Source organism: Pelodiscus sinensis, chromosome 4 (assembly GCF_049634645.1).
Source record: "Pelodiscus sinensis isolate JC-2024 chromosome 4, ASM4963464v1, whole genome shotgun sequence".
Classification (NCBI taxonomy): Eukaryota; Metazoa; Chordata; order Testudines; family Trionychidae; genus Pelodiscus; species Pelodiscus sinensis.
Genome location: NC_134714.1, coordinates 120,796,043 through 120,822,597, shown reverse-complemented (window position 1 = coordinate 120,822,597; position 26,555 = coordinate 120,796,043). Strand labels below are relative to the sequence as shown.

Here is a 26,555-nt window from a genome sequence, read left to right as displayed (position 1 = left end):
GTATGTCCCTCTGTGTGCTCAGGGCACACCTGGAATGAGTTGTAGTGGAAGACTTCCGTCTCCAGGGCTGTAAAGCCAGTTCCCTTTACACTCTGCATTGCCCTTTCTCTGGCCATGCTCCCTCAGATAACCTTGGGTGTTTTTTTGCTCCTCCAAGCTGACTGAGGAATGGGCTTTTGGTGTCTTCTTTTGGGGCAAGTGGAAGGAGTGGACTTCTATCAAGTGCCTTGATATCTTCAGCTGAGGCCAGGCCCTTCCTTAGCCATTTAAAAAAATAAAGACTGTGAACACCTAGAGCAATAGAAGGAAGTGAATGGAGTCTTTCCAGGATACCAGCCAGAATGTGGAAAGAATAAAACAAGTTCCCCGCTGTTAAAGAACCAGGGCGAGTGTAGCATTTAGTGGGTGTCAGATTCCTGCAATTTACTGAAAATTACAACTATGCACACTGCTCATTTTTTCAACCCACAATCAATCACTTCCCAGCCCTCCGCAATGCTGGATTCACGTGCCACGGCTGCCTCTGAGGCCCCCAACCGTGTTCTATTTTAAAAACTCACCACAGATGGGGAGTTCACTGAGAATGCAGATTTTCTGAGAACTCTTCCGTTCAGAGGAGACTTGGCTGGCAACAACCCTATTTAACTTCCTTCTCCTTCATTCCTGCCCCGGGGAGCCTGCTTTTCAGTATGTTGGCTGTCACTGCTGCTCTGTTGGTAGCACCATTGTCTCCAAAAAGCTTTGGGTGCCAGCAGACGCTGTGCTGCTGAGACCACCCCTTCCTTCCCTACCCCATGCTTTAACCCTGAGCTGTTTCTGTCAGAAAGTGCATGACACCCAGCTTTGTCAGGGCAGAGTCAACCAGTCAAACTTACTCCTCCAGGTGCCCCTGACTTCTGAGCATCTTCTCCAGGCTGGCTGTCCTCCAACAGCTTCTCCATGCTATCGTCCTAGCACAGGGCCATCAGTCTCCCCTGTCCTTGGGATACCATCTGCTTACCAGGAATGTTTGCCGACTGCTCCTGCTCTGCTTGACACCTCCTCTGGCCTCACGGGAGAGGTTTATGCCCATATTGCAAATTGTAAGGATTCTGCTTTCTGGCTCGGCTTTCCCCTTTCCTAGCGTGCTCGAGGCAACCTGGATTTTAGTCTGGGAATGGTATTGATGGACTGAACTTCTACTTAGGAAAACCATTCTGCCAGGCACAGACATAATTGCTCTAAAAACAGCCCGACCTCATTGGAAAAGGGCTATCTGTTTCAATGGCCAAATTCAAGCCTGCTGACCAGGAGGTAGGCAAAAGGGGCCACTGCCCTAGGGCCCAGTAATTCTAAAGGACCCAGGGCTCCTGGTGGCTGCTGCTGCATTCCCACAGACTCACACCCTTTAAATTGCTGCTGGAGCCCCATGTGGGCGGGCAGCTCTAAGGGCTGTGGGGCCCACCCCAGACCTTCCACCCAAGGCCCCACTCCTTCTGGGGTCCAGCATGGCTCTCAGCTCCCCTGGTCAAATTAAATATCAGCACCATTTTCCACCAGTGGCACATCACCAGTTGAGCATTAGGGCCGTAGAAGCTTAGTTGGTAAGGAAGAATCGGCTGGCTCTTCTGCTCCTGCTGCTGAAGTTGACCTGCCTAATCACAAAACAACTCTTCTGCCCAGGCCTGTTGGTGCAGAAGAAGCCACCATGCAGCGGGGGTTGGTTGAAAATTTTCCATCAAAACTTTATCAAGTAAATAGGATAAACTGAAATTGTGGTGTCTCATGGGAGCTGCACTTCATGGTTCATGTGCCTGTTCTGTGGGTGGGATCCACAGCTGGACTTGTCTCCTTCTATGAGCCATGGGATACCATGGCTCACAGCTTCTCTTGCTGAAAGGCGTACATTAGGCGATGCAGTCTAGCTGGGGGCCCTAACGCAGAGAGGAGAATGGGGACATAAGGAGCAAACTCTCACTCCTATTTTCAATGGAAAACTTTTGGGTTTTGGCCAAAATCTCTTTGTTTTGAGTTTTTGCTGAAAACTCAAACTTTCCTAAGGAGAATGTTGATGAAAACATTTGTTCTTTGAAAATTGGACCAGCTTTATTTGCAATGCTGATTCTCATGTACTTGATGGGAAGACTCTAGTTTTTAACAAGTTATAGCCACAAGAAACCTCAGAGCTCCTGGCTCCTCCACTGATGTGATATAGACATTGCCCCATCCCAGTTCAGTGCTCTCCTGTGGGTTTGTGAATGTTTAGTCTTAATTCTTTCCTATTTATCTTCACCATAGAAATGGAGAACCCTCCCCCTTTTTTGGTGGGTGTGTTGTTGCATAGGAATGTACAGGAAGTAAGTTGTAAAATATACATGGTGATTAATAAACCAAATTCATTCAGTTTGGCAAATACTAGTAGTCAACTATAATGAAAGCTAAGTATATACAAATAAGTGGTTACTTATTCTTTCTAATGAAATCAAAAATCCATTCTTCCTTTTTAAGAAACTCCCTCAGTGATCAAGTCATAGAAACCTGTTTGGTTGTGCAGATACCTATCTTTCTTAATCACATGCAATTCAATTCTACACTTGCCTGACTTTATTGTCCTCCAGACAGAAGTTCACTAGATAAACTCACCCCAAGAACTCCATAATGTTTTCATATAGCTATTCTCAATTGATCTTATCTCCATGTGTGATGTTTTAGCAGCTGCATGGTATCAGAATGCAGCCCTCAAACAGCTATGTTAAATATCTGTTGTGCACTTAGTCTAATCGTGTGAGAAATATACAAAGGAATGAGGTTTCATTAATAAGTATTGCACCAGGGAAAGAATGCTGTTCCCTTCTTTACTTACATTATGGTAAGTTCCCATTGCATTTTCAGTTCTATACTTGCATGCCTACTTAGTGATGATCCAGAATATGGCATCCTCCATGTGGTGTGACCTCTCACATACGGTGTGTGTGAGATCGTGTTGCATGGAAGGTGCCATTTTGTTCTACAAAATCTCACCCTTCATGCATGTCCAGTGGCCAGATGGAATCATCCTGCGGCTTCCCAGTTGGAGCAAGTAGGCACCATACTTAGGATATGTCTAGACTACATGCCTCTGGTGACAGAGGCATGTAATTAGGCTACCCGGCATAGGAAAGTGAAGTGGCAATTTAAACAAACAGCTGATCGGCACAGAGTGGCAGCCATTTAAATTTAAATGAAGCTGCGATTATTTAAATCACCGCTTCATTTTCCTATGCCGAGTAGCCTAATCTACATGCCTCTGTTGCTAGAGGCATGTAGTCTAGACATACTCATAGATAGCATGCCCTGTTGGGGAGAAATGCCATGCAGACTAAAGTCTGTGATAGGTAATACCCCCTTCCCTTCAGACTATGTTGTATCTTGCTCTAATGGCTCCATGACTGCTTCATTGCTGGCCTGCTGCTCCATCCATTGTGCAAATACTATGGCATATATAGTCCATGAATGTGACACATTCTTGTTGTTTGCTGTGTGGTATCAAACTACCAATGGGTAGTATCATCTGTCTTCATGCTCCTGCTGTCTAGTAAGAATAACATTTTCTTTTCTTGCCTGTCTGGGAACAGCTGGAGGTAAGCCAACAGTTCCTATGTGCTAGTGATATTCAAATAGCAGGTGAACTATAGCAACGGTTTTAATTTATTGTTCCCCGTTTTTTGGTTCACAAGCAATAAAAATAAGTAAAAGCCCTGCTAATGGGAGCAGTGCCATATGCATCAAAGCACATGTTCCCCCTGAGAGAGAAAAGGCTTGCATAATCTCCTGTGCACCGATCCATGAGAAGATGCATCAGATGGTGGTCACAGCACAATACTTACCATGAGGAGATGTGGGATCCAGTCCTGACTGCCCACTGGCTTGCTGTAGGAGATGGAGCAATGCATGTTAACTGTATTGTGCCTCAATGTGTCCAGCTGTACAACAGAGAAAATAATTTGTATCTGACAGGAGTAGTGTGAAGCTTACGTGAACAGGCACTGGAAACTGATTGGCTTTGGGGTCCATTGATGGGAGATGCTATTGCAGTACAGTTAGCTCAGTCCCCACTCTCATGGTGGCTAGTAAAGCAATAGCTCATTATATATATATATGTTATTTGTCTATCTTGTAAACTCTTTGTAGTGAGACCTGTCTTCTGTTCTGTGTTTATACAGTGCCTCACATAATGGGGGGCCCCAATGCCAGCTTGAGGCTTTTACGTGTTACTGTAAAACACAGTGTGGTCAATGCCACACCAAACAGCTGCAAAGCTTCCACCTTCACTGCCTAAGATCCATTTGCACCATGAAGTGGCAGGACAGGCTCCCCAGCACTGAAGTCCTGGAGAGGTGCCAAATCCTGATGACTTGCTACACAGTATAGACCCATATGGAAAGGCCAGTGCCATGAGACCATGCCCACTTCTGGAATGACAGTGACATGTGAGGTCTCTGCTGGAGAAGAGAGCCCATCGTAAGACCAATACCTCAAACTAGCCAGAGGTGACTACTCTTGCAAGGCATGCAATCACACTTGCAAATTTAAGATTGGACTCATTCCTAATGTACGAAGGCATAAAAACAAATACACTCAAGTCAATACTAGGTGAGCATTCATCTGTCGAAGTGATAGGAGAATCCATTCATCAATATAATTATTTAATACCAATAACAATTACTAAGCATGCTTACAGCATCAAGGAACCCTACATGGCTTGTGAAACATAACAGGCTAGACCTCTCTATCCATACTGCTTCAACATATTCTACATCCACATTGTCTAAAAAGCAGTGAATCTGAACCCAGTGGGGGTGGGGAGATGCATCACCAGTAGAAACACATGTTACAGGATGTGAGTATGCTGCTGGTCAGTTAGGCAGCCCCTAAATTTCTCCAGAGTAGCTACCCAAGCAGTCAGCATAAGGGAAAAGGCCTGGCTTGGGTTTTCTGCTGTGTGGGCAGCTGCAGCGGCCGCAAGAGGGGCCAGATTTGATTTCTGTTTTGAAGGATAATTCTGTGCCTGCTTTGTCTGAAATACCATTATTGGTGGAAGCTTCATTGTTGCAGCTGGCTGGAGAGTTAGCCTGCTGCCTTACTCAAGAATGGGGAAACTGAGGGAGAGGTAGGGTCTGATTCCATGCTTGGGGAGACTGCTGTACAGTACATGTTGCCATCAATCACAGCCAATCGGTGTAAACATTGCTTCTGTTAAGCGAAGCAGTGATATGTGCCCCCGCAAACATCTCTGCCTGCTATGCCACAGCATAATGGAAACTCAAAACCTTTTGCAAGGTGTATCAAGCAGAAAGGTGTGTTCAAAACCTCTGAGCACTTCAGAATAGGGATGTAAATGGATAAGTGATTACCCAGTAAACATCACCTTTACCGGGTGATGCTTATCAGTAATAGATTAACCAACGCCCTGCCCAGTTGAAATAGTAAGTGGCTTGTGTAGATGCAAAGTAGCTATTTTGGGATACCTCCGGTATCCCAATATATCCTTGTAGTGTAGACATACCCTTAGTCTCTAGGATGCATCCACACAGCACCCTTAGCTCGAAATAAGCTACACAATTTGCGCTATGCAATTTGCATAGTTTATTTAAAATGTATTTTGAACTAGCTTATTTCATAATCTGGTGCTGTCTACACAGGACCAAATTTTGAAATAACTCACTATTCCAAAATATCCCTTACCCCTTGTGGAACTAGGGTTACCATGATGTCGGAATAAGCTGCCCATTATTTTGAAATCTATTTTGAAATAAGGGGCTGCTTCAAAAGATGTGGAATAGCTATTTTGGGATACTTCCTGTATCCTAAAATGGCTCTGCAGTGTAGACGTACCGTAGGGTGCCATAAGACTCCTCGTTGTAGCCCTAAGTGTCTGTTAAAAGACAGCAGGTGCGTTCAGTAAACAGACAGGTGGGATGAGGGAAGTACACATTAACAATGTATTGCTTGATCAATATAATAAACAGTGGTCACAGCACATCAGCTATCTATTCACTGTAAATGGTTTCGTCAGCCTCACAAAAGAGGTAACTACCTATTTGCAACTCAGATGTTAGGGAAGATAGGAACTGTTCTTATTCAAAATCAGTTGATTAAAGAAGCGCATACTCTGTGCAATAAGGTAATTACTTTGCATTTCACAGTGTCTTTCATCCATGGAGACTGAAGCACTTTGAAGAATAGGTAAAGAATGGATGGATGAAAAGCACACATAGCTCCTCTATCCATCCTATACTCAACTGAGTAAAATACCATCCAGGATTATGACAGAACTCTTTGTGTGGATTTTCAATCTCAACACACAATAGCAATAATAATTATCCTCAAAACCTTCGGACATGATGTAGAAATTTAGTCTACTAAATTCATTGGGCTCACGATAGCGGTAGCTTGGTTAAAGGTACGTAATAGCTTCTGGCGTACCAGAAGTCAGATTACATCTAACAGTCTCTTCTGGCCAGAAAGTTTATGAAACAAATTGTCAGTATTGGGAAATCCAAGCAGCTAGGAGCCCAGCATTCCATAGAAATGACCCCAGAATTATCTTTGAAATCTCCCATGATCAGAAAGTGTCAAGGCCTGAACAACTTAATGTGAAGGATAATTGCATAATTTGGCTTTTTCATGCTGCACACTTTGCAGTGTTTTTTTTAAAGAGTTTGTGCCACCAGTCTCACATATTTATAATGATTTAATCATAAAATCTGTGAGCAGCATTGAGTAGCCAGTATTAAAAAAAGAAACCCAAGCTGTTACTACTGTCTTTTTCTTTTCCCTCTTAAAGTAGAATTTTCACACACCACCATTTCTTCAGATGTCACTTGTCTGAATTACAGGATGGCCATCATTCAGACCGGGACCAGTGACACATTCAGGGTCTGAGCTAAGGCCCATGTAAGTGAATGGAAAGGTTCCCATTGATTTGAAAGGATTTTGGATTGAGCCCTTTAGTATCTCTTGAACCATCATGGGTAGAAATAGGAGCTGGGAATCTTGACTTTCTAGTGGCACAAGGCTTCTGCATCTATTCTTGGGAGATTGTGAGAAACTACATGTTTTCAAATTAGGATTTACAGAGAATGTCTATGAAGCTCTAACCATACTTTGTCATTGCTCTCTTCCACAACTATGCCTGCCTAGTTGGACTTATAGTTCTATGTTGCCTGACTATGAAAAGCTCGTACCAATAGAAAATGCAACATACCACAGGAAGCCTGCGTCTAGACTGGCATGATTTTGCGGAAATACTTTTAACGGAAAAGTTTTTCCGTTAAAAGAATTTCTGCAAATGTGCATCTAGATTGGCACGGATGCTTTTCCGCAAGAGCATCCCTGGCCAGTCTAGATGCGATTTTGCGCAAGAAAGCCCCAATCGCCATTTTACCCATCGGGGCTTTTTTGCGCAAAACAGTTCTTCCCTGTCTACACTGGCCCTCTTGCGCAAGTATTCTCATGCAAGAGGGCTTTTCCCCGAGCGGGAGCGTGAAAGTATTTGTGCAAGAAGCACTGATTTTGTACATAACAAAGTCAGTGCTCTTGCGCAAATTCAAGCAGCCAGTGTAGACAGCTGGCAAGTTTTTGCGCAAAAACCTTACCAGTCTAGACGCACCCGAAGTGTCAGATTTTGTGTGTGTGTGTGTGGGGGGGGGGGGGGGCGTATGTTAAAATCTAAGGGATATACAGCCTGCCAATCAGAGGCATCATTTATTCTTTCCACATTCCGGCTGGTATCCTGGAAAGACTCCATTCACTCCAGTCACGTGTTTATGTAAGAATCTCAGCTTGCTTTTTTGACATGACTGTGAAAAAAAGCTTGAAAAATAACTCAAGGGAAACTGCTTTAGTGACATCTGCCCAAGTCTGCTGCCAGTCTAAACCAATAGCTTAAAAAAGTGCAAACAGCCCCATGCATCTCACAGGGGCATTACATTGAACACTTACTACTCTGGGGTCCTGGCTAAGACCATCTTCACAGAGGAGGCTACTGGAGAAGAGAGTAGCAGGCCCAGCTCACCCACTACAGCAGTTGCCTTCCAGTGGTGGGGTGAGTTCTAGGAGCCTCTGCTACTAGCAATACCACTTGAAGAGGAAGAAAATCCTTATTATTGATGAGAAGAAACCCAGGTCTCATTCCATTGCCCCTGCCTCTCTGGGAGGGGCTGGTCCCTTCCCACACTGCAAAGAATGGGAGCAAACATGGATGGAACCGGGGGTTCCTCATTTCATGGAGTCTTTACGGCCACAGATTGCCTTAAAGTGGCCCCACATCTGGGAGGCAGAGGTTGTCATATTTCTGATAGCTTGTCTTGTGGTTTAGCCACTCCTGCATCTTGCAGTTCTCTCAGGCTACGTCTACACTGCCAGCTTTTGCTGCAGAAAATATGCTAATGAGTGACTCATTTGCAGGAGTTGCAATCTCATTTGCATATTTTCTGCGGATCCATTTTTGCTCTAGGGGTTTTTGCACAAAAACAAGCAGCGTGGATGTTTCCTTTTTGTGCAAAAAAGATCCTTATGCCTTCCCTGGACAGGCATAAGGGTCTTGCTCAAAAGGGGGGTTTTGCACAAAGAGGAAATGTTCACACTGCTTCTTTTTGCACAAAAATCCTTGTGCAAAAACGGCTTGAATAGATTATGCAAATGAAGCTCAACAAAATTCTAATCATTGCTTCATTTGCACACTATCTGCCAGCAAAAGCCAGCAGTGTAGACAAAGCCTTAGCTGCCACTGTTGATCTTCCAGGGGTTGAATGAGCAGATCTAGTGAAGACACGTTAATTCAAACTGAGAGGGGCATTTCAGTCAGTGCCAGTAGTCCTACTTCCATGAGGAGTAAGGGAAGTCGAAGGGAGAGCGTGCTCCCTTCAACTTCCTGCAGTGTAGACAGCACCAAAAGTGGAGTTAAGGTACTTCGACTTCAGCTACACAATTAATGTAGCTGAAGTTGCGCATCTTAATTCGACCTTATCCCATAGTGTAGACCAGGGGTCTCCAAACTACGGCCCGCGGGCCGGATGCGGCCCGCGAGGCCCTCTCATCCGGCCCGTGGAGACCTTTTGGCATCCAGGAAACAATTTCACCATTCACACTAATACAGGTGTTCATGTGTAGTGTATCAATGTGTTATTAAATAATAACTGAATAAAATAATATTAAATAAATAATTAAAAACAACATCCATGTTTTTATTGTTTTTTATTTGGACCTCAAGTGTGTAGTCGGCCCCCGAACTGCTGTTTGATAGTTAATGCGGCCCTCGGGCTGAAAAGTTTGGAGACCCCTGGTGTAGACATACCCTCAGACTCCTGCCAAAGGAACCTGTAGACCATGCCATAGTGTAGAGAATTCCCTGAATATAAAGGGCCTGATCTTCAGCTGCTGTAAATAGATTCATTTCAGTGGAACTAAACCCACAGCCATCAGCTCAGGATCTGGCTCAAAGTGAGCCCTTTGGGCTTTTTACTGACTCACTATACCTCATGGGCAGCACTCTTTATCTGTACATCTCAAAGTACTTCTCCAAAGTAGAGAACTTAAATCTTTTAAATCTCCTCTGAAGCATCTGGCATTGACCACTGGCAGAAGGCAGGAGACTGGGCTAGGTGGACCAGTATGGCTGTGCTTATGATTTCTCTTTCAAAAATGGAGAAACTGAGGCAGAAAGAAATGTAAAAGCCTATTGCTGTGGAACCTGTACCCCTGTTCCTGCAGCCTGCTCTATGGGGAACAGGCATTTGCTTGTACAGAACAATAACGTTTTCCACATTATTCAATGAGCTGCATAATAATCTGGCCAGATATTTATTTATCAAATGATTTATGATTAATTTATCCACCCTCAGTTACATTATTTGGAATAGTTTTGATGTTTATTGACCAATTTTAAATTTTAACTATGTATCTTTCACATGGCAGTAGCACATTTTCGTTAAATTGGGGGATAAGGACTGATATAGTGTGGTAATGAACAATAACCACATCACCTCTGCTTAGAGAGGATATACAATTTCCCCTCTTACAGCCTACTTCAAATGGTGTAAGTATCATGTCCGTTAGAGAGGGGATCACACTAACTGTTCACCAATAGTGCAAATCACCTATATAATGTCTTTGAAAAATGCCAATGGAAAAAAATGCAATTTATATACAAATAATGTCTTGTTTCACTGTTCAGCTACCCACAAAGAGACAATGATACATTTTGATGCTAGACTTTCTTGGCCAAGGAATTAACGAGAAATTAATACAGATGTGCTAATCAATTGTAGCTATGCACAGAAAAGCACAGCCAAAGTAACATAATACAAATAACAGCAGTGTGGTAGACTGGATAGCTGGAAGGCTAGAATGAAAGGGAATTTAGGTAAAAATTGGCAATAGCTCAATCCTCAGGCCATTTTTCTACATACGGCTTCCTTTGGCTGCCCAGGAGTTTTGCTAGGGAGCAGGATCGAGACCATGTAGATGGATTTTAGCCCTCCACCGGTGTTCATCAGTCAGTCGAATACGTGATGGCCAGGTTCGTTACATTAGTATGAGTCTGGTGGGGTAAACCCGGCCCCACATCTCCCCTTGCGCGAACCCCGCTCCTGCCCACGGAGATGGGGGCGCAGCCCACCGGAGAGGATTTTGCGGGGGGAAGCGCTGGAGGGGTCTGTGCTACATGCAAGGCGCGTGCCACCTTGGGGACACTTCTCCTAGGAGGTGGGGCGGGAGCCTCTCGCTTGCTGCCCCACCTCCGGGCCGGAGGGGGAAGGGAAGAGTCCCGGAGAGCTGCGGAGGTCCCGGCTGCAGGAGAAGGGGAAAGTCTTGCGGGCTGCGGCTGTACAACGCCCCCTCTCCGGAGGGCTCGGCCTCCCGTCCGCCCACGTGGCTGGGGCCGCCCCCCCGCTGCTCCAGCCCGAGCTGCCGCCCCGCTCCAGAAGCCAGCGGCAGCCCTCGGCGCGGCTGCGGGAGCCCGGGCAGCGGTGCCTGGAGCTGCCCTGCGCGGGGCGCGCCTGGGCGGCACCGGCCGAGCTCCCCGGGGAGGGAAAAGTTGCGGCTGCGGGGCAGGGACCCGGCCGGGCAGGGGCAGCCCCCGCGGGGACCCCCCCATGAGCCTCCCCCCGGCCCGGCGGCGGGGGTGCCCCGGGCCGACATGCCGGGCAACGGCAGCAGCAGCGCCTCGGCCGCAGCGGCGCCCGGCTACAACTTCGCCGCGCTGGTCTTCGGCGTCTCGCTCATCCTGTGCGTGCTGGGCGGCAACCTGCTGGTCTGCCTGAGCGTCTGCTCCGAGCGCGCGCTCCAGACCACCACCAACTACTTCATCGTCAGCCTGGCCGTGGCCGACCTGCTGCTGGCGCTGCTCGTCCTGCCGCTCTACGTCTACTCCGAGGTGAGGCCCGGCGCCCCCTGCAGCCTGGCAGGGCTGGGACCCCGACCCACGGCGGGGCTGGGGCTCTGACCACCCCGCCAGCAGGGGTCTGGGGCGCCGGCGGACCCGGCTCCCATGGATCTGTGAGGGGGCTCAAACAGCCCGGGTGTGTAAACGCAGCGAGTTCCGCCTGGCTGGGGTGGGGGGGTTCCCGGGGCGCGGGGTTACTTTTGCCCCTAGCGCTGTCCCACAGGCTCCCAAAGTCAGACGTAGCTTCCTCAAGCTGCCTCCCGTTCTGCCCAACTGCACTGCAAGCTCAGGGGGGATACGGGGGGAAGGCTAGCAGGGGCAGAGAAACTTCTCCGCAGTTGGGGGCTGTAGGTATTTGGTCCTGTGATTTATTGTTTTGGTTGCATGCACGGTGGCCAGTGTGGTGGAGTATGTGACGCCCCGTCAGTAAGAGAGATCTAGTGGTAGCCCAGCCAAAAATCCTTTAAGTAACTTTTCTGCTTTTCTTGGGCTAAGGACTGAGAGGAGCAAATGCAGAACAGACTGAATGACAGGACTGGTAATTAGAAATGCTGATGCAGTACATGCTTGATCCTATTACGTTATCTCAGCAAAACTGTTATGATTAAAAAGAGCGGTTATTTCCCTAAGCTTAAGTGGAGCAGATGCAAGAAGGATAAGCTATAGAGCCAGGATGTTTTTTCCTTACAAAGGTGAATAGAAATAGGTATCCTGCAGGAAAGGTCAAAATTAAGAGACTCCTGCAGCCCATAAAAATCACTGGCTGGGGTAGACAAGTTAGTGTTTGGATGTGCCCAAATTGTTTGAGAGAGGGTAGTTTTGAATGATTCAAGGGTGTTTGTTGTGGGGCAGAGTAGCCCAAAGACAATTGCTGGAAGGCCTAGCAGGGCATGGAGACATGAATGAAACCAGGAAGCCTAGGTGAAAATAGTCAAGCAGAAACATCCTCCCTCCCATCCCACCTCCAGTTGTCTAAAATCCCTGAGGACATAGCACAGAGTAAGGACACTTGTGTGTGCGCATGCGTGTATACAAGTGAGGCTTTACAGAAGGATTATAGGATTAACATGGGGCTGGAGGACAAGGGTTAAAGTGGAGGTTAGGAGAACTGGACAAGTTTGGGGCAGACATTGAGTTGTTGGAAAGCCAGAGGCTGCAGGCAAAGAGGTCAGCTCTGAAGCAAAACTGCCATCCAGTGCCTGATTGTGCTGGATTTGTTTTATATAATGAGGAAAATCTGAGAGAGGAGGCAGCAGGCCAGGGAGGGTGAGGCTCAGAGTTCAAATACCCTAACTTATCTTGAAGGGTCCATGGACCTTTGAGAACTTCCTGTGCTCTTCCCAAGACAAGGGTCATGCAGAAGTGCAGATACAGTCACAAAGCCATGCAGCACTTGTGTGAGCATGCAACACTCAGCTAGAAGAACCACATGCACTGTTTCCCAGATTGTTAAAGGTATCTAGGCACCACTGCTCTCATTGTTGCAATGCCTAACTGATTTAGGAGCTAAATCTAATCTTTAAAATGGATTTAGGCACTTAACTCCTAATGCCAGTTGATAACTGATGTAGGAATCTAAATGTTGTGTGTTGTAATGCTGAGCACAACAATGCCTAAATACCTTTAAAAATTTGGCCCTAAGTGACAAAGCCTTCTAAGAGTTATTTTAAAATGGATTTAGGAGCCTGGATACCATTGACTTTCACTTTTGAAAATGTGATTTTGTTGCTTAGGTTAGGCTTTGCAATGCTGAGTGGAGTAGCTTCTAAATACATCTAAAAATCTGGGCCTGCAGCAGTCGCCCATCTCACCGCATGGTCTTTGCAAAGGACCATCAGAGATACTGCTTACCCCTGCTAGCTTGCAGCTTGGTTGTTTAATGTGCCTGTAAAGGGCTCTCCCTCTCTCGAGCCAAAGGCATGTGTCCACTAGCACCTACTCCTTTTGGCCCTGTGAGTGGATGGTATCCCAGATGCCTCTTCTTCTAGGCTGCCTAGGACCATACTTCTTCCTGCCCCCTCTAGTAGCTACCAGGGGATAGTGTGTGTGTGTGGGGGGGAACCCAGGTCCACCCACTCCTCTAGATACCAGTCCAGGGATCCAGTTGTCTGCTGAGTGCCATTCCTTAAAGTTTCACTGCTACTGACTCCCTGGGCCACTTCCCCTCTGATCAGTACTGTCCTTGCCCTCTCAGGGCTTTGCTTCAAAGTTCCAACAGCACCCTGTCCAGGGTTCTGCAATTCTTTCTACCCATCACATACTGTCTTCAGCCACCAGCCCTGGGCCTCAGGCAGGTCTGAAATCCATTTTCCACACGGATCTGTCCAAGGTACTGCTCTCCCTGGGTCTGCTTAGCTTGAGTTCCAACAAGGAGCTGATTAGCCCTGGCCCAGCAGTTTCTTTATAATGGCTTGCTGGGCCCTGATTGGCTGCAGTGGAACCACTCTAGCCCAGCTGGAAGACATCTCCTCTGCTCTTTTTCTTGGAGGGGGGAGGGTGGCAAAGCCACAAGCTTCCAGCAGGGGGCTTCAGGGCGTAGTCCACCTTGTCACAGTGCCTTTGGCAGATTAAAAGGGAGATGGAGGTGTCTTGATGGCAGGCTGGACCTTTTGAAGGATCATATCCCCAACATGGTGGCTGCATGCTATTGCTTACATGTATTGTGTGAGACTAAGGGTGAAGTGTTTGGCCCTGGGTGGAACAATGAGGCACAGCACCTGGAGGCACAGTTTGAACTAGAGATGTAAAGGGTTAACTGGTTAGCCAGTTACCTGCTAAGCATGTGCCTGGAGCAGCCCCCACACCTCAGCAGGGCAGGGCAGCCTTGGCCCAGCTCAGCCAGAGCAGCCCACAGCACAGTGAAGCAGGCCTGGCCCCAGTGGAGCCATGTCCTGTCTGCAGCGTGATGTGAGTGTGGGGAGAAGGCCTGGCCGGCTGGAGCAACCTGTTGGGTGATGCAATGGACCTGGCCCAGCTGGAGTAGGTCCCCACCTGTATCCCTCCATGGGCAGGGGGCTACTCCTGCCTGGTCAGGTGTGCTGTGCCACTGATGGGGGGAGGGAGGGCTCTCCAACCTGATTACAGTTATCACAGTGTTTAACAGGATTAGCCGGTTATCTTTTTAACAGGGATTTTACATCCCTAGTTTGAACAGCCAGACCTTGTGCTGTCAGAGGAGTCCATGGGGTGGCCGTCAATATCAGGGAGGCTCTAGGGAATCACGTTGACAATAAGGGGTGCTGACATATCTGTGGGTTGGGGTTGCTTCCCTGCCTCATCCCACTGCTCATCCTGAGCGAGACATTCCCATGAAATCCAAGGGATATTTCAGGCTTCCACAGGGGCCAGAATGACTGGTGTGGGTTGTGTCACACAAAATAAAATCATGAAAACCTGCATCACATCTGTCTTTATTGATGTCTTTCAATCAGGATGCTCAGTGGTAAAGGATGCTAAGGATTATTGGAAAAGCTCACAGTGGTGTCAAAGATGTCAGTCCCAAGGAGTGGAGTATGCTGGCAAAAAAAAAAATTACTTGATTGTGAAAATGAGTATGTGGGTGTAGAAGGAGGTTTTCTGGATAAAGAATTTTGCATATGCAGCCATGGAGGCTGATATGTGGGAGTGGAGGGATGGTTGCTGCGAAAAGAGTTTTGCTTGTGTTGACAGGACTTTGATTCTGTTTGCTCTGCATCTTGATAAGACATTTCAGCCTCTCATTTTGGTCTTCCATGAGCTTTAGCATACATTCAATGATTTGTGTTTTCACTTGTATCTCCATAGCTCTTTTTGCTAGTGTAGACAAGGCCTGAGTGCTCGAAAAGGCTTTTGAAAAGTCCACTACTGCTTTTTTAAGAACTCATCCCAAGTCTTCTGCCTCCCAGTCCCCTGCTCTAAATTAGAGAACATGTTGTCTCACATTCAGAATGTAGCCTTACTTGTCTACATGCAAATTTGCACCAGTTTAAAAAGACAACTTTTATTAAACTTGGTCAACTAAATAGGGTTAGTATATATTGTATTATCAAAGCCAGACATCAATGCATCCAGAGGTTTGTTTCTGATATCTTGCTGGGATACAGTTTACACGATGGAGAATGAATACGGAGTGTTTGATTTTCAGTGCTTAATTTTTAAAAAATCTGTTTGTCCATGTCAGTTCAAACTGCCCCACCAAAGAAGTGGGCCAATTTATGCTTAGTTATATACTGGAGTAAATCATGACAGTAACCCCTTTAAAATCTGTTGTGTTACTCCTGGATTTTCATCAGTGTAAAGGGTTTAAGTTTTAACTGGGTAGGTTTTGTGTAGTGAGGAGACTATAAAATCTAAGAATCCGAAACGTTGGAATGAAGATCAAAAACTGGATCTGAATCTTTCAGCTCAGATACGTCGCTTGCTGTAGAAACAAAAGGTGAGCAGACACTGCTACTGATCAGAGAGATGCAGTGGAGTGTGAAGCAATCACCACTATCTGTTTCTAAAATGCAGCAGCTTTCTCTTGCCTTCAGAGGGTGTGTCTAGACTACAGAGTTTTGTCGACAAAAGTGGACTTTTGTCAACAAAACTATACCTGCGTCTACACTACCGCTGAGTTCTGTCGACATAACGTCGACAGAACTCAGCAGTTTTGTCGACGCTGGTAAACCTCATTTTACGAGGCATAACACCTTCTGTCGACAGAGTTCTGTTGACAGAAGGTGTTATTGCATGTAAACTGTCTTTTGCGTCTACACTACCATGTCGACAAAGCAAGCTGCTTTGTCGACAGAACTGAATGTAGTCTAGACGCTCTTTGTCGACAGAAGCTTTGTCGACAGTATCTGTCGACAAAACTTCTGTCGACAAAAGCCTGTAGTCTAGACACACCCAGAGTAAATTCTATTGGTATTTGATATGTGGTCATACTAGCATGTAATAGTTTGAATTTAGATCCTGCCTCCATCTCATGCAGTGATGCCCAAGTTAGCCACTTATCTCATTTTTAAGATAGCTCTACACTTTCAAGTTACTGCACTGTAAATTTCTTGTGCAGGGATATGAAAAACCAGCTCCCCAACGAGTGCAGCAAGTTACAGCACTGTAAAGCATCAATGGAAACAGGTGTCCAGCGCTGTTTGCTACTGTCTTCATGGAGATGGTTTATCTAGAGCCGTGACCACACTGTCACAGCAGCGCTTTAAACTTGGAAGTGTAGACAAAGCCTTAGACTCATTGGGGGTCTAAATCCTGGCCTCACTAAGTCAAATGGGAGTTTCGCCATTATCTTCAGTGGGGCTAGAGTGTCACCTCTGACTCCTACAAGTCTTCCTTTCTCCTACCTTTTTGTCTGTGATCTAGTCAAAGCAGGGATTCTCTCTCAATGTGCCTGTTGGGTGCCTATCCCAATGGGTCTCTGAACTCAGCTGAAGCCTCTAGTAGTCACAACAACAACAATAACAATAATAAATTAGGGTTACCAGATAGTTTTAAAAAAAATACTGAACACACATGATCTCAGATCGGGAGGAGAGGGGACTGGCCGGGAGGGGAGTGGGGGCTGGCTGGGAGGAGGTCGGGGGGAGCAGGGCTGGCCGTGGGGGAACCGGCCGGCAGGAAGCAGGGCTGGCCAGAAGAGAGTTGGGGAGAGTGGGGCTGGCCGGGGGGAACCAGCCGGTGGGGAGAGGGGCTGGCCCAGGCGCACTCAGATCCCGGGATGCTGCCCGTCCCACACATGGTCCTGGTGAGGCGCATGGGCAAGTCTGGCCCCGGGGATTCCATCTCATCCCTGCCCCCCTCCTCTCTACTGCATAGTTGCGTACTGCCTGGCTGGTGTAGACACTCACGCAGTGTGAGCGTCTACCAGCCAGGCAGTATGCAACTATGTACTGATAGTCATGATAATAATAAAAACGTAATTAGAAAATACCGGGCATTTATATGTCCGGTATTTTCTCAATTTGTTTCCTGGACAGAAAGCTCAAATACCAGACTGTCCGGTTCAAAACCAGACACCTGGCAACCCTATAATAAATCCAAAGAGCTAGTTGAAGTTGTTGACATGGGCTCTATTTCTGTATCTCAAACACAACTTTCTTTATTATGACTGAAACTGTCTAGTCCTCAGAGGGGATGAAAGATATTGCACGTTATTGACAGAGCAAAGTTAGGCCCTATATAGAATTCAATGACATTTCTCTTTTTGTCTGTAACACAATAACTTTTGAAAACTTCATTTGATCATTTCCAAAATTTAAGGGGATGTTCTAGGCATATCTTGGCAGAACTCCTTTGATTTGGGTGAGAACTGGAAAAGCCAGTAGCACTTATTTTTAGCAGGATAATACTGGAATGGGGCTAGGCCAGGCAGCATAATTGTACCAGTTGCTGTGATGACCCCACTGTCCGTTGCCATGGGAACCACATCCTGAAGCATTTCTAGGTGAGATCAGAGTGTTAATGGATGAAGTCAGGTGAATGTGGCCTTTGGTGGAGCCGCAAAGGAAATGAGGTGAGGTATCCTCACTAGTCTTGGCCTGTTGGCTTGGTGATGTGGATGGAGCAGTTGGCTTTTGGACTTGTTGAGACCGAGCTGCTCCACAGGGAGCAGGAAAAGTGCGGCTCCTCACGCATAGTGGCTCCTGCCGAGCTGAAGGCTTCCCCCAGCACTGCTGCCTCTGAATCAGCAGTGCTGGGGAGGCTGGCGGGAGCCAGTACTTTGTAAGTGGAGAAAAAGGAAAGAGACACCCTAGCATGGGTTGAATGTGGAATCCTAGTATGGGGAGCAGAAAATGGGGAGACACATGGAGCCCCTGGTATGAGGGGTTGTGTGTGCGTGTGTGTGTGTGTGTGTACTTCTTGCCACATGAGACACTTAGTGCATATGTTACGTGACCCAAATTAATCAATGAATTTGGACCACTGTTTAGATCATTAACCTCTCCCACCCAAGCCTGGTACTCACAGGGAGTGTGACATAAATGCTGATCCATGTGCCCTGGGTGTGTGTTTTAAAAAAAAACAACCCAGAAAATATTACTTTTAAATTGTGAGTTTAAAGTAAGTCCCTATATAGTTGTATTACATCATTTCTTAAATTTTACTCTTTGCTACCTTTGTCATATGACAAAATTGATATTTACAAAGACTAGCGACAATCCAAATGCCATTAATGTGAAATTCCTCTTCAGTGAGCTGCCAATGAGTGCCATGCAGTTGCCCATACTATGGAAACCACTTTATTTTGTAATCAAATTGTGCAAGATGACCAAAAGCCTCATTCAAAAATAAAATGGAATAAAGGAACATCTTGGACAACTTAATCAAACTGAGGTTTAGTTGAGCATTCTGTAAAATTGCTAGAGGTTAGGCATAGAATCTATACATAGACTGCTTTGTTTTCAGAAAATCTGAAAAGGCATTTGCACTTAAAAGTTGGCTAACCTATAGTGCTTAGCCTACAGAAGCAATTAAGCATGCTGCCCTCTGCCTTAGGCTGAATTAAAAAAAAAACCACCTAGGTCTACAGTTTATAGTTAAGCTTCTTATCAGATCAAGTTTAGGGGGTAATAATTTTATTCTGAGAAGTAGCTTAACTGTTTAAACTGATATATATATATATATATAACTCATGTCAAATAGCTTCAGAGCGTAGCCGAGTTAGTCTGTACAGGATAAACTTAAAAAACAATAAATAGTCTGTAGCACTTTAAAGACTAACAAAAATGTAGATGGTATCATGAGCTTTCGTGGGCATAGCCCACTTTGTCTAGCAGTTAGAAACACTGTAAATGGGGTCTTATCGGCTGTGTCTAGACTGCATCCCTTTTCCGTAAAAGGGATGCAAATTAGATACATCGCAATTGCAAATGAAGCGGGGATTTAAATCCCCCCTGCTTCATTTGCATAAACATGGCTGCCGCTTTTTTCCGGCTCGGAGCTTTGCCGGAAAAAAGCGCCAGTCTAGACGGGGATCTTTCGGAAAATAAAGCCTTTTCCGAAAGATCCCTGATTCCTTATTTTAAGAGGAATAAGGGATCTTTCGGAAAAGGCTTTATTTTCCGAAAGATCCCCATCTAGACTGGCGCTTTTTTCCGGCAAAGCTCCGAGCCGGAAAAAAGCGGCAGCCATGTTTATGCAAATGAAGCGAGGGGGATTTAAATCCCCACTTCATTTGCAATTGCAATGTGTCTAATTTGCATCCCTTTTCCAGAAAAAGGATGCAGACTAGACATAGCCATCATGTTAAATTGCCTGGCTTTCTTGCATGTGCTGTTGTTCATAATAACCGAGAAAAGATTGCTGTACCAGGGTGGTGAGCTGTAAAGGTTTTGTGGCTATGAGTTTGGGATGACCGCATTATTAATTGCTAGCAAAATATGGTTAAACATACATGTCAGGGAGTTAATAGATGGGGTTCTCCAGACAAAGGAAAGAGACCAAAACCTCAAACCAAGCTATATTCAATGGACTATTTGTATGGGATGCTGCAGGGATAATTTACATTGTAAATATGCAGGTTGGGTTGAAGGAAGAAGAGAACATGGAGTCTACACCAAGCCACATGGCAGGGGGAAAAGCAACTTTTTCTGGGTTTGTTTTTCAAAGAATACATTTCAAAGACTTCCTGAGCTATTAAAAAAAAAAAAGGTGTGGCTAGGGGTGAAAACTGTACAGATGTCCATCAGTTGGGGGACTCAAGTAGCCATAGTTCTTGAAATCACAGAACTGTTGTGTCCTTCAACCAAAGCAGTTGAAGTCTCTGATAATTGAGTTTAGGTGAGAAACCTACTTAGGCAAAAAATTTTAAATTAAATTTAAGTTAAATGTAATTTAAGTTTTAGAAATGTATTTTTACTTTTGTTTGCTTGTAACCCTTTCTATCTTTATATCTTGGTATCACTTAAGTTTATTAAACAAAATATAGGTTTTTCTTTTCATTATAAACTGGAGTGTTTGGCCAAACTTCAATTAAAGTAGTGACCGAGCTACTCTCTCTTTAAAGGAGCAACGAAGAAGGTTCTTTCTATGAGTGTTCCAAGAGAGGACTGCACACTACAGGGCAAATGGTTTTGGGGAAACTCAGAATTGGGATGGCTTTGGGGTACCCTGTAAAAAAGTAACAGGGTGGTGAAAGCCAGGGTGAAACCTGTATGCTTATAAGGCTGGCGGTTAAAAATCACGTAGGAAAGTTAGATGTCAGCAAGTCACCAGGTCCTGATGAAATGCATCCCAGGATACTCAAGGAGCTGATAGAGGAGGTATCTGAGCCTTTAGCTATGATCTTTGAAAAATCATGGCAGACAGGGGAGATTCCAGATGACTGGAAAAGGGCAAATATTGTGCCCATCTATAAAAAGGGGAATAAGAACAACCCAGGAAACTACAGACCGGTCAGTTTAACGTCTGTCCCAGGGAAGATAATGGAGCAGGTAATTAAGGAAATCATATGCAAACACTTGGAAGGTAATAAAGTGATAGGGAATAGCCAGCATGGGTTTGTGAAGAACAAGTCATGCCAAACTAATCTGATAGCTTTCTTTGATAAGATAACGAGCCTTGTGGATAAGGGAGAAGCGGTGGATGTCATATACCTAGACTTTAGTAAGGCATTTGATACGGTCTCGCATGATATTCTTATTGATAAACTAGGCAAATATAACTTAGATAGGGCCACGATAAGGTGGGTGCATAATTGGCTGGATAACCGTAGTCAGAGAGTTGTTGTTAATGGTTCTAAATCCTGCTGGAAAGGGATAACAAGTGGAGTTCCTCAAGGGTCTGTTTTGGGACCCGTACTGTTCAATATCTTCATCAATGATGTAGATATTGGGATAGAGAGTACGCTTATTAAGTTTGCGGATGATACCAAACTGGGTGAGGTTGCGACTTCTTTGGAGGATAGGGACATAATTCAAAATGACCTTAGCAAGTTAGAGAAATGGTCAGAGGTAAACAGGATGAGGTTTAATAAAGAGAAATGCAAAGTGCTCCACTTAGGAAGGAACAATCAGTTCCATACATACAAGATGGGAAGCGACTGTCTAGGAAGGAGCATGGCGGAAAGGGATCTAGGGGTCATAGTGGACCACAAGTTGAATATGAGCCAACAGTGTGATGCTGTTGCAAAAAAAGCAAATATGATTCTAGGTTGTATCAACAGGTGTGTTGTAAGCAAAACTCGTGAAGTCATTCTGCCGCTCTACTCTGCACTAGTTAGGCCTCAGCTGGAGTACTGTGTCCAGTTCTGGGCGCCACATTTCAAGAAAGATGTGGAGAAATTGGAAAGGGTACAGAGAAGAGCGACAAGAATGATTAAAGGTTTAGAGAACATGACCTATGAAGCCAGGCTTCATGAACTGGGCTTGTTTAGTTTGGAAAAAAGAAGATTAAGGGGGGACATGATAGCGGTTTTCAAATATCTAAAAGGGTGTCACAAGGAGGAAGGCGAAAATTTGTTCCTCTTGGTTTCTGAGGACAGGACAAGGAGTAATGGGCTTAAAGTGCAGCAGGGGAGGTTTAGATTGGACATTAGGAAAAAATTCCTAACTGTCAGGGTGGTCAAATATTGGAATAAATTGCCAAGGGAGGTGGTGGAATCTCCCTCTCTGGAGATATTTAAGAACAGGTTAGATAGACATCTGTCAGGGATGGTGTAGACGGAGCTTGATCCTGCCTTGAGGGCGGGGGGCTGGACTCGATGACCTCTCGAGGTCCCTTCCAGTCCTATTATTCTATGATTCTATGATTCTATGGTTTCAGGGCTGTGAGCCACGGTAGCATAATATGCAAGGCACCCAGATTTGCAGGGCAGGTAATGACACAATCCCTCACTGTTCTGGGATGGACCCCAACATGTGATAGGCTCCTACCGAGATCAAGTCCCAGTTGTGGTAGGTACTACAGGCACACACATTAAAAGGCAGTCCTGGGCTGGAAGAGTTTATAGTCTGACTAGGCAAAGGGTGGGAGAAAGGAAACATTATTGTCCCTATTTTACAGATCAGTTAAACTGAAGTACAGAGGGATTGAAGTGACTTGCCCAAAGTCACACAGAATGAAAGCAGAGCAGGCAATTGGATCTGGACTCCAGAGGCTCCGTCCAGTCCCTAACCATACAACCATCCTTCTTGTAAAGTTCTGCCAATAAAATCTTCATTCCACCACACATTATTTCAGAGAAGAATTATTTTAGACATTGGAGGGTGGTGGGGGTTTTTTAAACAAAAAGGCTATTTGCATCCCCGCCCCTCCCCATGCTCTTCTTTTCTATCAAACTTACCCGCCTTAGCTTCCTGAGTTACTTCTCAAGATCTTTGCAAAACAAAACAATACTCTGGATGTTACAAATCTGTCCCTCTGTGTGTGGGTGGTCAGACCCCTCTGGGGATCATATAGAGGAGAGCTGAAGGATTGAGGGCACAATGAGAGTAGTATCCTTATATTTTATTTAATGTATATATATATATATATATATATATATATCTCAACAGACAAAGATGTTAAGTTCGCTTATATGTAATTGTGATATAATATTCTATTCCCCTTTTCAAGCATACTCACACAAGTGTACTTATCAAGTGGCCAACCCTGATAGTAGCTGGAAGAGGCTGGAGATCTGGTGGTCTCCACTGATGCCCCAGCATGAAGGACCCTTATACATGTCTAATCAGTAGCTCTGTCGATGATTCACTGAGAAACTGCCGCATAAAACTTTCCTCTGGGTGTTACACAGTCACTCTCTTTAGTCTTGCCTTTTTCATGTTGTTTGTCCCATAGTCACTTTGTGCAATCTGGTCTCCTGATGTTTTGCCTCTTTGCCTTTGGCCTCTTCTGTCCACTCTGCAATCATACCACATCCACACTTATTCTTATGCATTTTTACCCTATTAATTCATTATAATCAATACATAAATCAGTAAAATCTGTCTGAATCATACCATGGGACTAACTGAGCTGAGATGCTTCTAGATCAGTTTTCTATAAATCTTAAAGTTGAGATATAAGGTTTGATATCTTATATCTAAGCAGGGCTAGAAAAGCCACATTCTGATGGACAGGAGCAGATGTAGCTCCTCAGTGGGACAAATAATCCATTGCTCACCCTAATGGCTCTTGAGATAGTGGATCTTAGATCAGTGGTTTTCATATTACGGGTTGTGACCCAGTTCTGGGTCATGGAATATCAGGCATTTAGTCTCATTGGTGTGGGATGATCAGTGTGGGTGCTAGGGCAGGCTGCCTGCTTGTCCTGGTACTGCAGATTGCGCTGTGGCCAAAAGTAGGCTTGGCTCCTAGGTGGGGGGAGCAGAGCACATCCAGTTCCATGCACTCTGCCCCTGCCCTGAGCACTAGGTCTGCACTCCCATTGGCTGGGAACCTGCTGCTGGATGCTTCTGGGACACAGCATCATCTGAGGTGCCAGGAGAGGCAGGAAGCTGCCTTAGCACCCACTCTGCACTGCTGACCAGGAGCCGCTCAAGGTAAGCTCCTCCTGCCATGGCCCTGACCCCCCACCCCCAAAAGCTGGAACCCTCCCTCTTACACTCCAAAGTTCTCATCCTCAGCCCCACCCTGGAGCCTACACTCCAGTCAAATTATGCTAGGTCGGGGGCATCAGCAATATTTTTCAATTGGGTCACTAGAGAAAAAGTGTGAAAACTACTGGCCTATGTGACTGCTCGGAAGCAATATTCTACTCTGTGCTTCATTTGCATAAGATTTCGTGGAAGAAGGCTGCAGTATAGACGAAGCCCGAGTGTATAGAATTATTTTGGGTGAGAGGCAGCAAAAGGAAGCCACTTCTGCATTGAGTTCCATTATCTCTGCTCTATGTGAAGAGAATGTTCACTAGAAAAATATCAGCTTTGGCGGAAATGCCAATGGACTTTTCCCAGTTAAAAAACTGGGAAAATAAAGAAAGGAAAGAAGAGGTGATGGAAACAAAGTTGTCTTTGAGCACTATTTAAAGGAGACCTAAGCCATTTAAGATCTTTAAAGCTTTACATTGAGTAACTTTACAGTAGGTTGCAGGAGATTAGCCGGTCATCGGGTAACAATTCGTCACATGACCTAGTGAAGCCAGTTATGTTTCTATTAATTCCAAGTCGGTCAAGTGTCAAAGAGATAGGTGCTTTAACTATTGCAGATGGAGGGTCATGCTGCATAGCAACAAGTCATCCTTCAATGTTGCTAATACCACATGGAAGGCAGACCTTTGCTATTTAAGGTGATTTTCTATTTTCTCTCTCCTCTGTCGGAGACTAGGCAGGAACTAAAACTGCAAGCTGAGACCTTTCAGACAAGATTAGCAATTTTGGGTACCCAACCTGAGGTGCCTTAAAGGGATTTTAGAAAGTGCTGAGCATGTGCCCTTTGAAAATTAGGGCCCTTCATGGCTGGGAATCCTTGGTGAACTTAAGCACAAAAAGGGAGCTTACAAAAAGTGGAAACTTGGACAAATGACTAGGGAGGGGTATAAATGTATAGCTTGAGAATGCAGGGGATTTATCAGGAAGGCGAAAGCGACTCGCCTTGGAATTGCGACTCGCAGGGGATGTGAAGGATAACAAGAAAGGTTTCTACAGGCATGTTAGTAAGAAGAACATGATCAGAGAGGGTGGAGGGCCCTTACTGGATGAGGATGGTAACCTAGTGACAGATGATGTGGGGAAAGCTGAAGTACTTAATGCTTTCTTTGCCTCTGTCTTCACGGACAAAGTCAGTTCCCAGACTAATGCGCTAAGTGACGCAATATGGGATGAAGGTGGACAGCCCTTGGTGGGAACTATTTAAAAAACCTAAAGATACATAAATCCATGGGTCCAGACTTAATACATCTGAGGGTACTGAGGGAGTTAGCAAATGTCATTGAGGAGCCTTTGGCCATTATCTTTGAAAAGTCATGGAGATTGAGAGAGATCCCAGATGTTTGAAAAAGGCAAATGTAGTGCCCATCTTTAAGAAAGGGAAGAAGGACGATCCAGAGAACTATAGGCCGGTCAGTCTTACCTCAGGTCCTGGAAAAATCATGGAGGGGATCCTCAAGGAATCCATTTTGAAGCACTTGGAAGAGGGGAAGGTGATCAGGAATAGTCAGCATGGATTCACGAAGGGCAGGTCATGCCTGGCCAATCTGATTAGCTTCTACGGTGTTCTACGGTGTTCAATGTTTGTATGTGGCCAATTCTAGAGAGAGGTTCAAAAAGTTAACTCTGGCCTGAACCTCGATCTGGCTTCAAGATTCTGGTCAGGCTATTTTCACAAAAATAAGCATTTCCCTGGAGTCCATCTGGTTCTACTCTTCAGCAGAAATCACAGTCTTGAAGTGACTTCAGAGCTGGTTGTTATTAATCTATGTGCAGCTCCCCTCCCCTGTGAATTCTGCTTGCGAAGGGTTCTGAATGCTGTAGAAACTCGAGTTTGCAAAGACCTCCCTGCACTAGGGATGTTAAAATGGCTAACCGATTAAGGACTAGTCTTATGAGAGCAGTCCTAACCTCGTTCACATCACTGTCTAGCCTCCCTCCTGGGAGATACCTGTCTCAGGATGTTCTTGATACTGCTGATTTTGTTCACCTTTCCCAAGCAATGGAGTCTCTTCTGCTTGCCTTAGAAAACTGTTCCACACACTTGTACATCTCAGGGTGTGTCTAGACTGCAGGCTTCTTTCGAAAGAGCCTCTTTCGAAAGCATCTTTCGAAAGAGGCTCTTTCGAAAGAGCGCGTCTAGACTACAATGCGCGGATCGAAAGATCGATCCGCTATTTCGAAAAAGAGCGTCCAGACTGCCGGACGCTCTTTCGAAATTGAAAGCCACCCGGAACTGCTTCTGCCAGGGCATGGGGGCAGCATTTCCTTCCGGGTGCTGCCTGCCTGCCCTTTGCAGAGACGCGTGGTGAGAGGGACACTCCTGAACACCCGTTGCTCTGCTCCTGCAGCTGCCTTTGCTGTCCCTCGAGGAATTTTGCAAGGCATTGCAGTGCTGCTTTGGAGTGCTCAGCTTCCTGGGACACCCCAGCAGCTTTTTTCTTTTGAGGTTTTTCTGCTTGCAGACCCTTATTTGTGGCATGGAGCCAGAGCTGCCCCTGGGCAGGCGAGGGCCCCATACCACCATACTGCAGCTGTTGCTGCATCTTCGTGAGACAATCATGAGGCTCCTTCCCGAGCTGGAC

The 26,555-nt window shown here is 45.6% G+C and overlaps 1 protein-coding gene across 3 annotated transcripts in view; it reads left to right on the top strand.

The window, feature by feature from the left end:
- Nucleotides 1-26,555, top strand: part of DRD4 (dopamine receptor D4) — a 107,919-nt gene that overhangs the window by 59,074 nt on the left and 22,290 nt on the right. The window contains exon 1 of one of the 3 annotated variants that reach the window (XM_075928256.1): nucleotides 10,774-11,395. The exons of the other annotated variants lie outside the window; for them this stretch is intronic. Coding sequence (XP_075784371.1) covers nucleotides 11,159-11,395 — 237 coding nt within the window. The 5' untranslated portion in view covers nucleotides 10,774-11,158. Of the gene's footprint in view, nucleotides 1-10,773; nucleotides 11,396-26,555 lie in introns of those variants that run through there. 3 annotated transcript variants of the gene reach the window in all.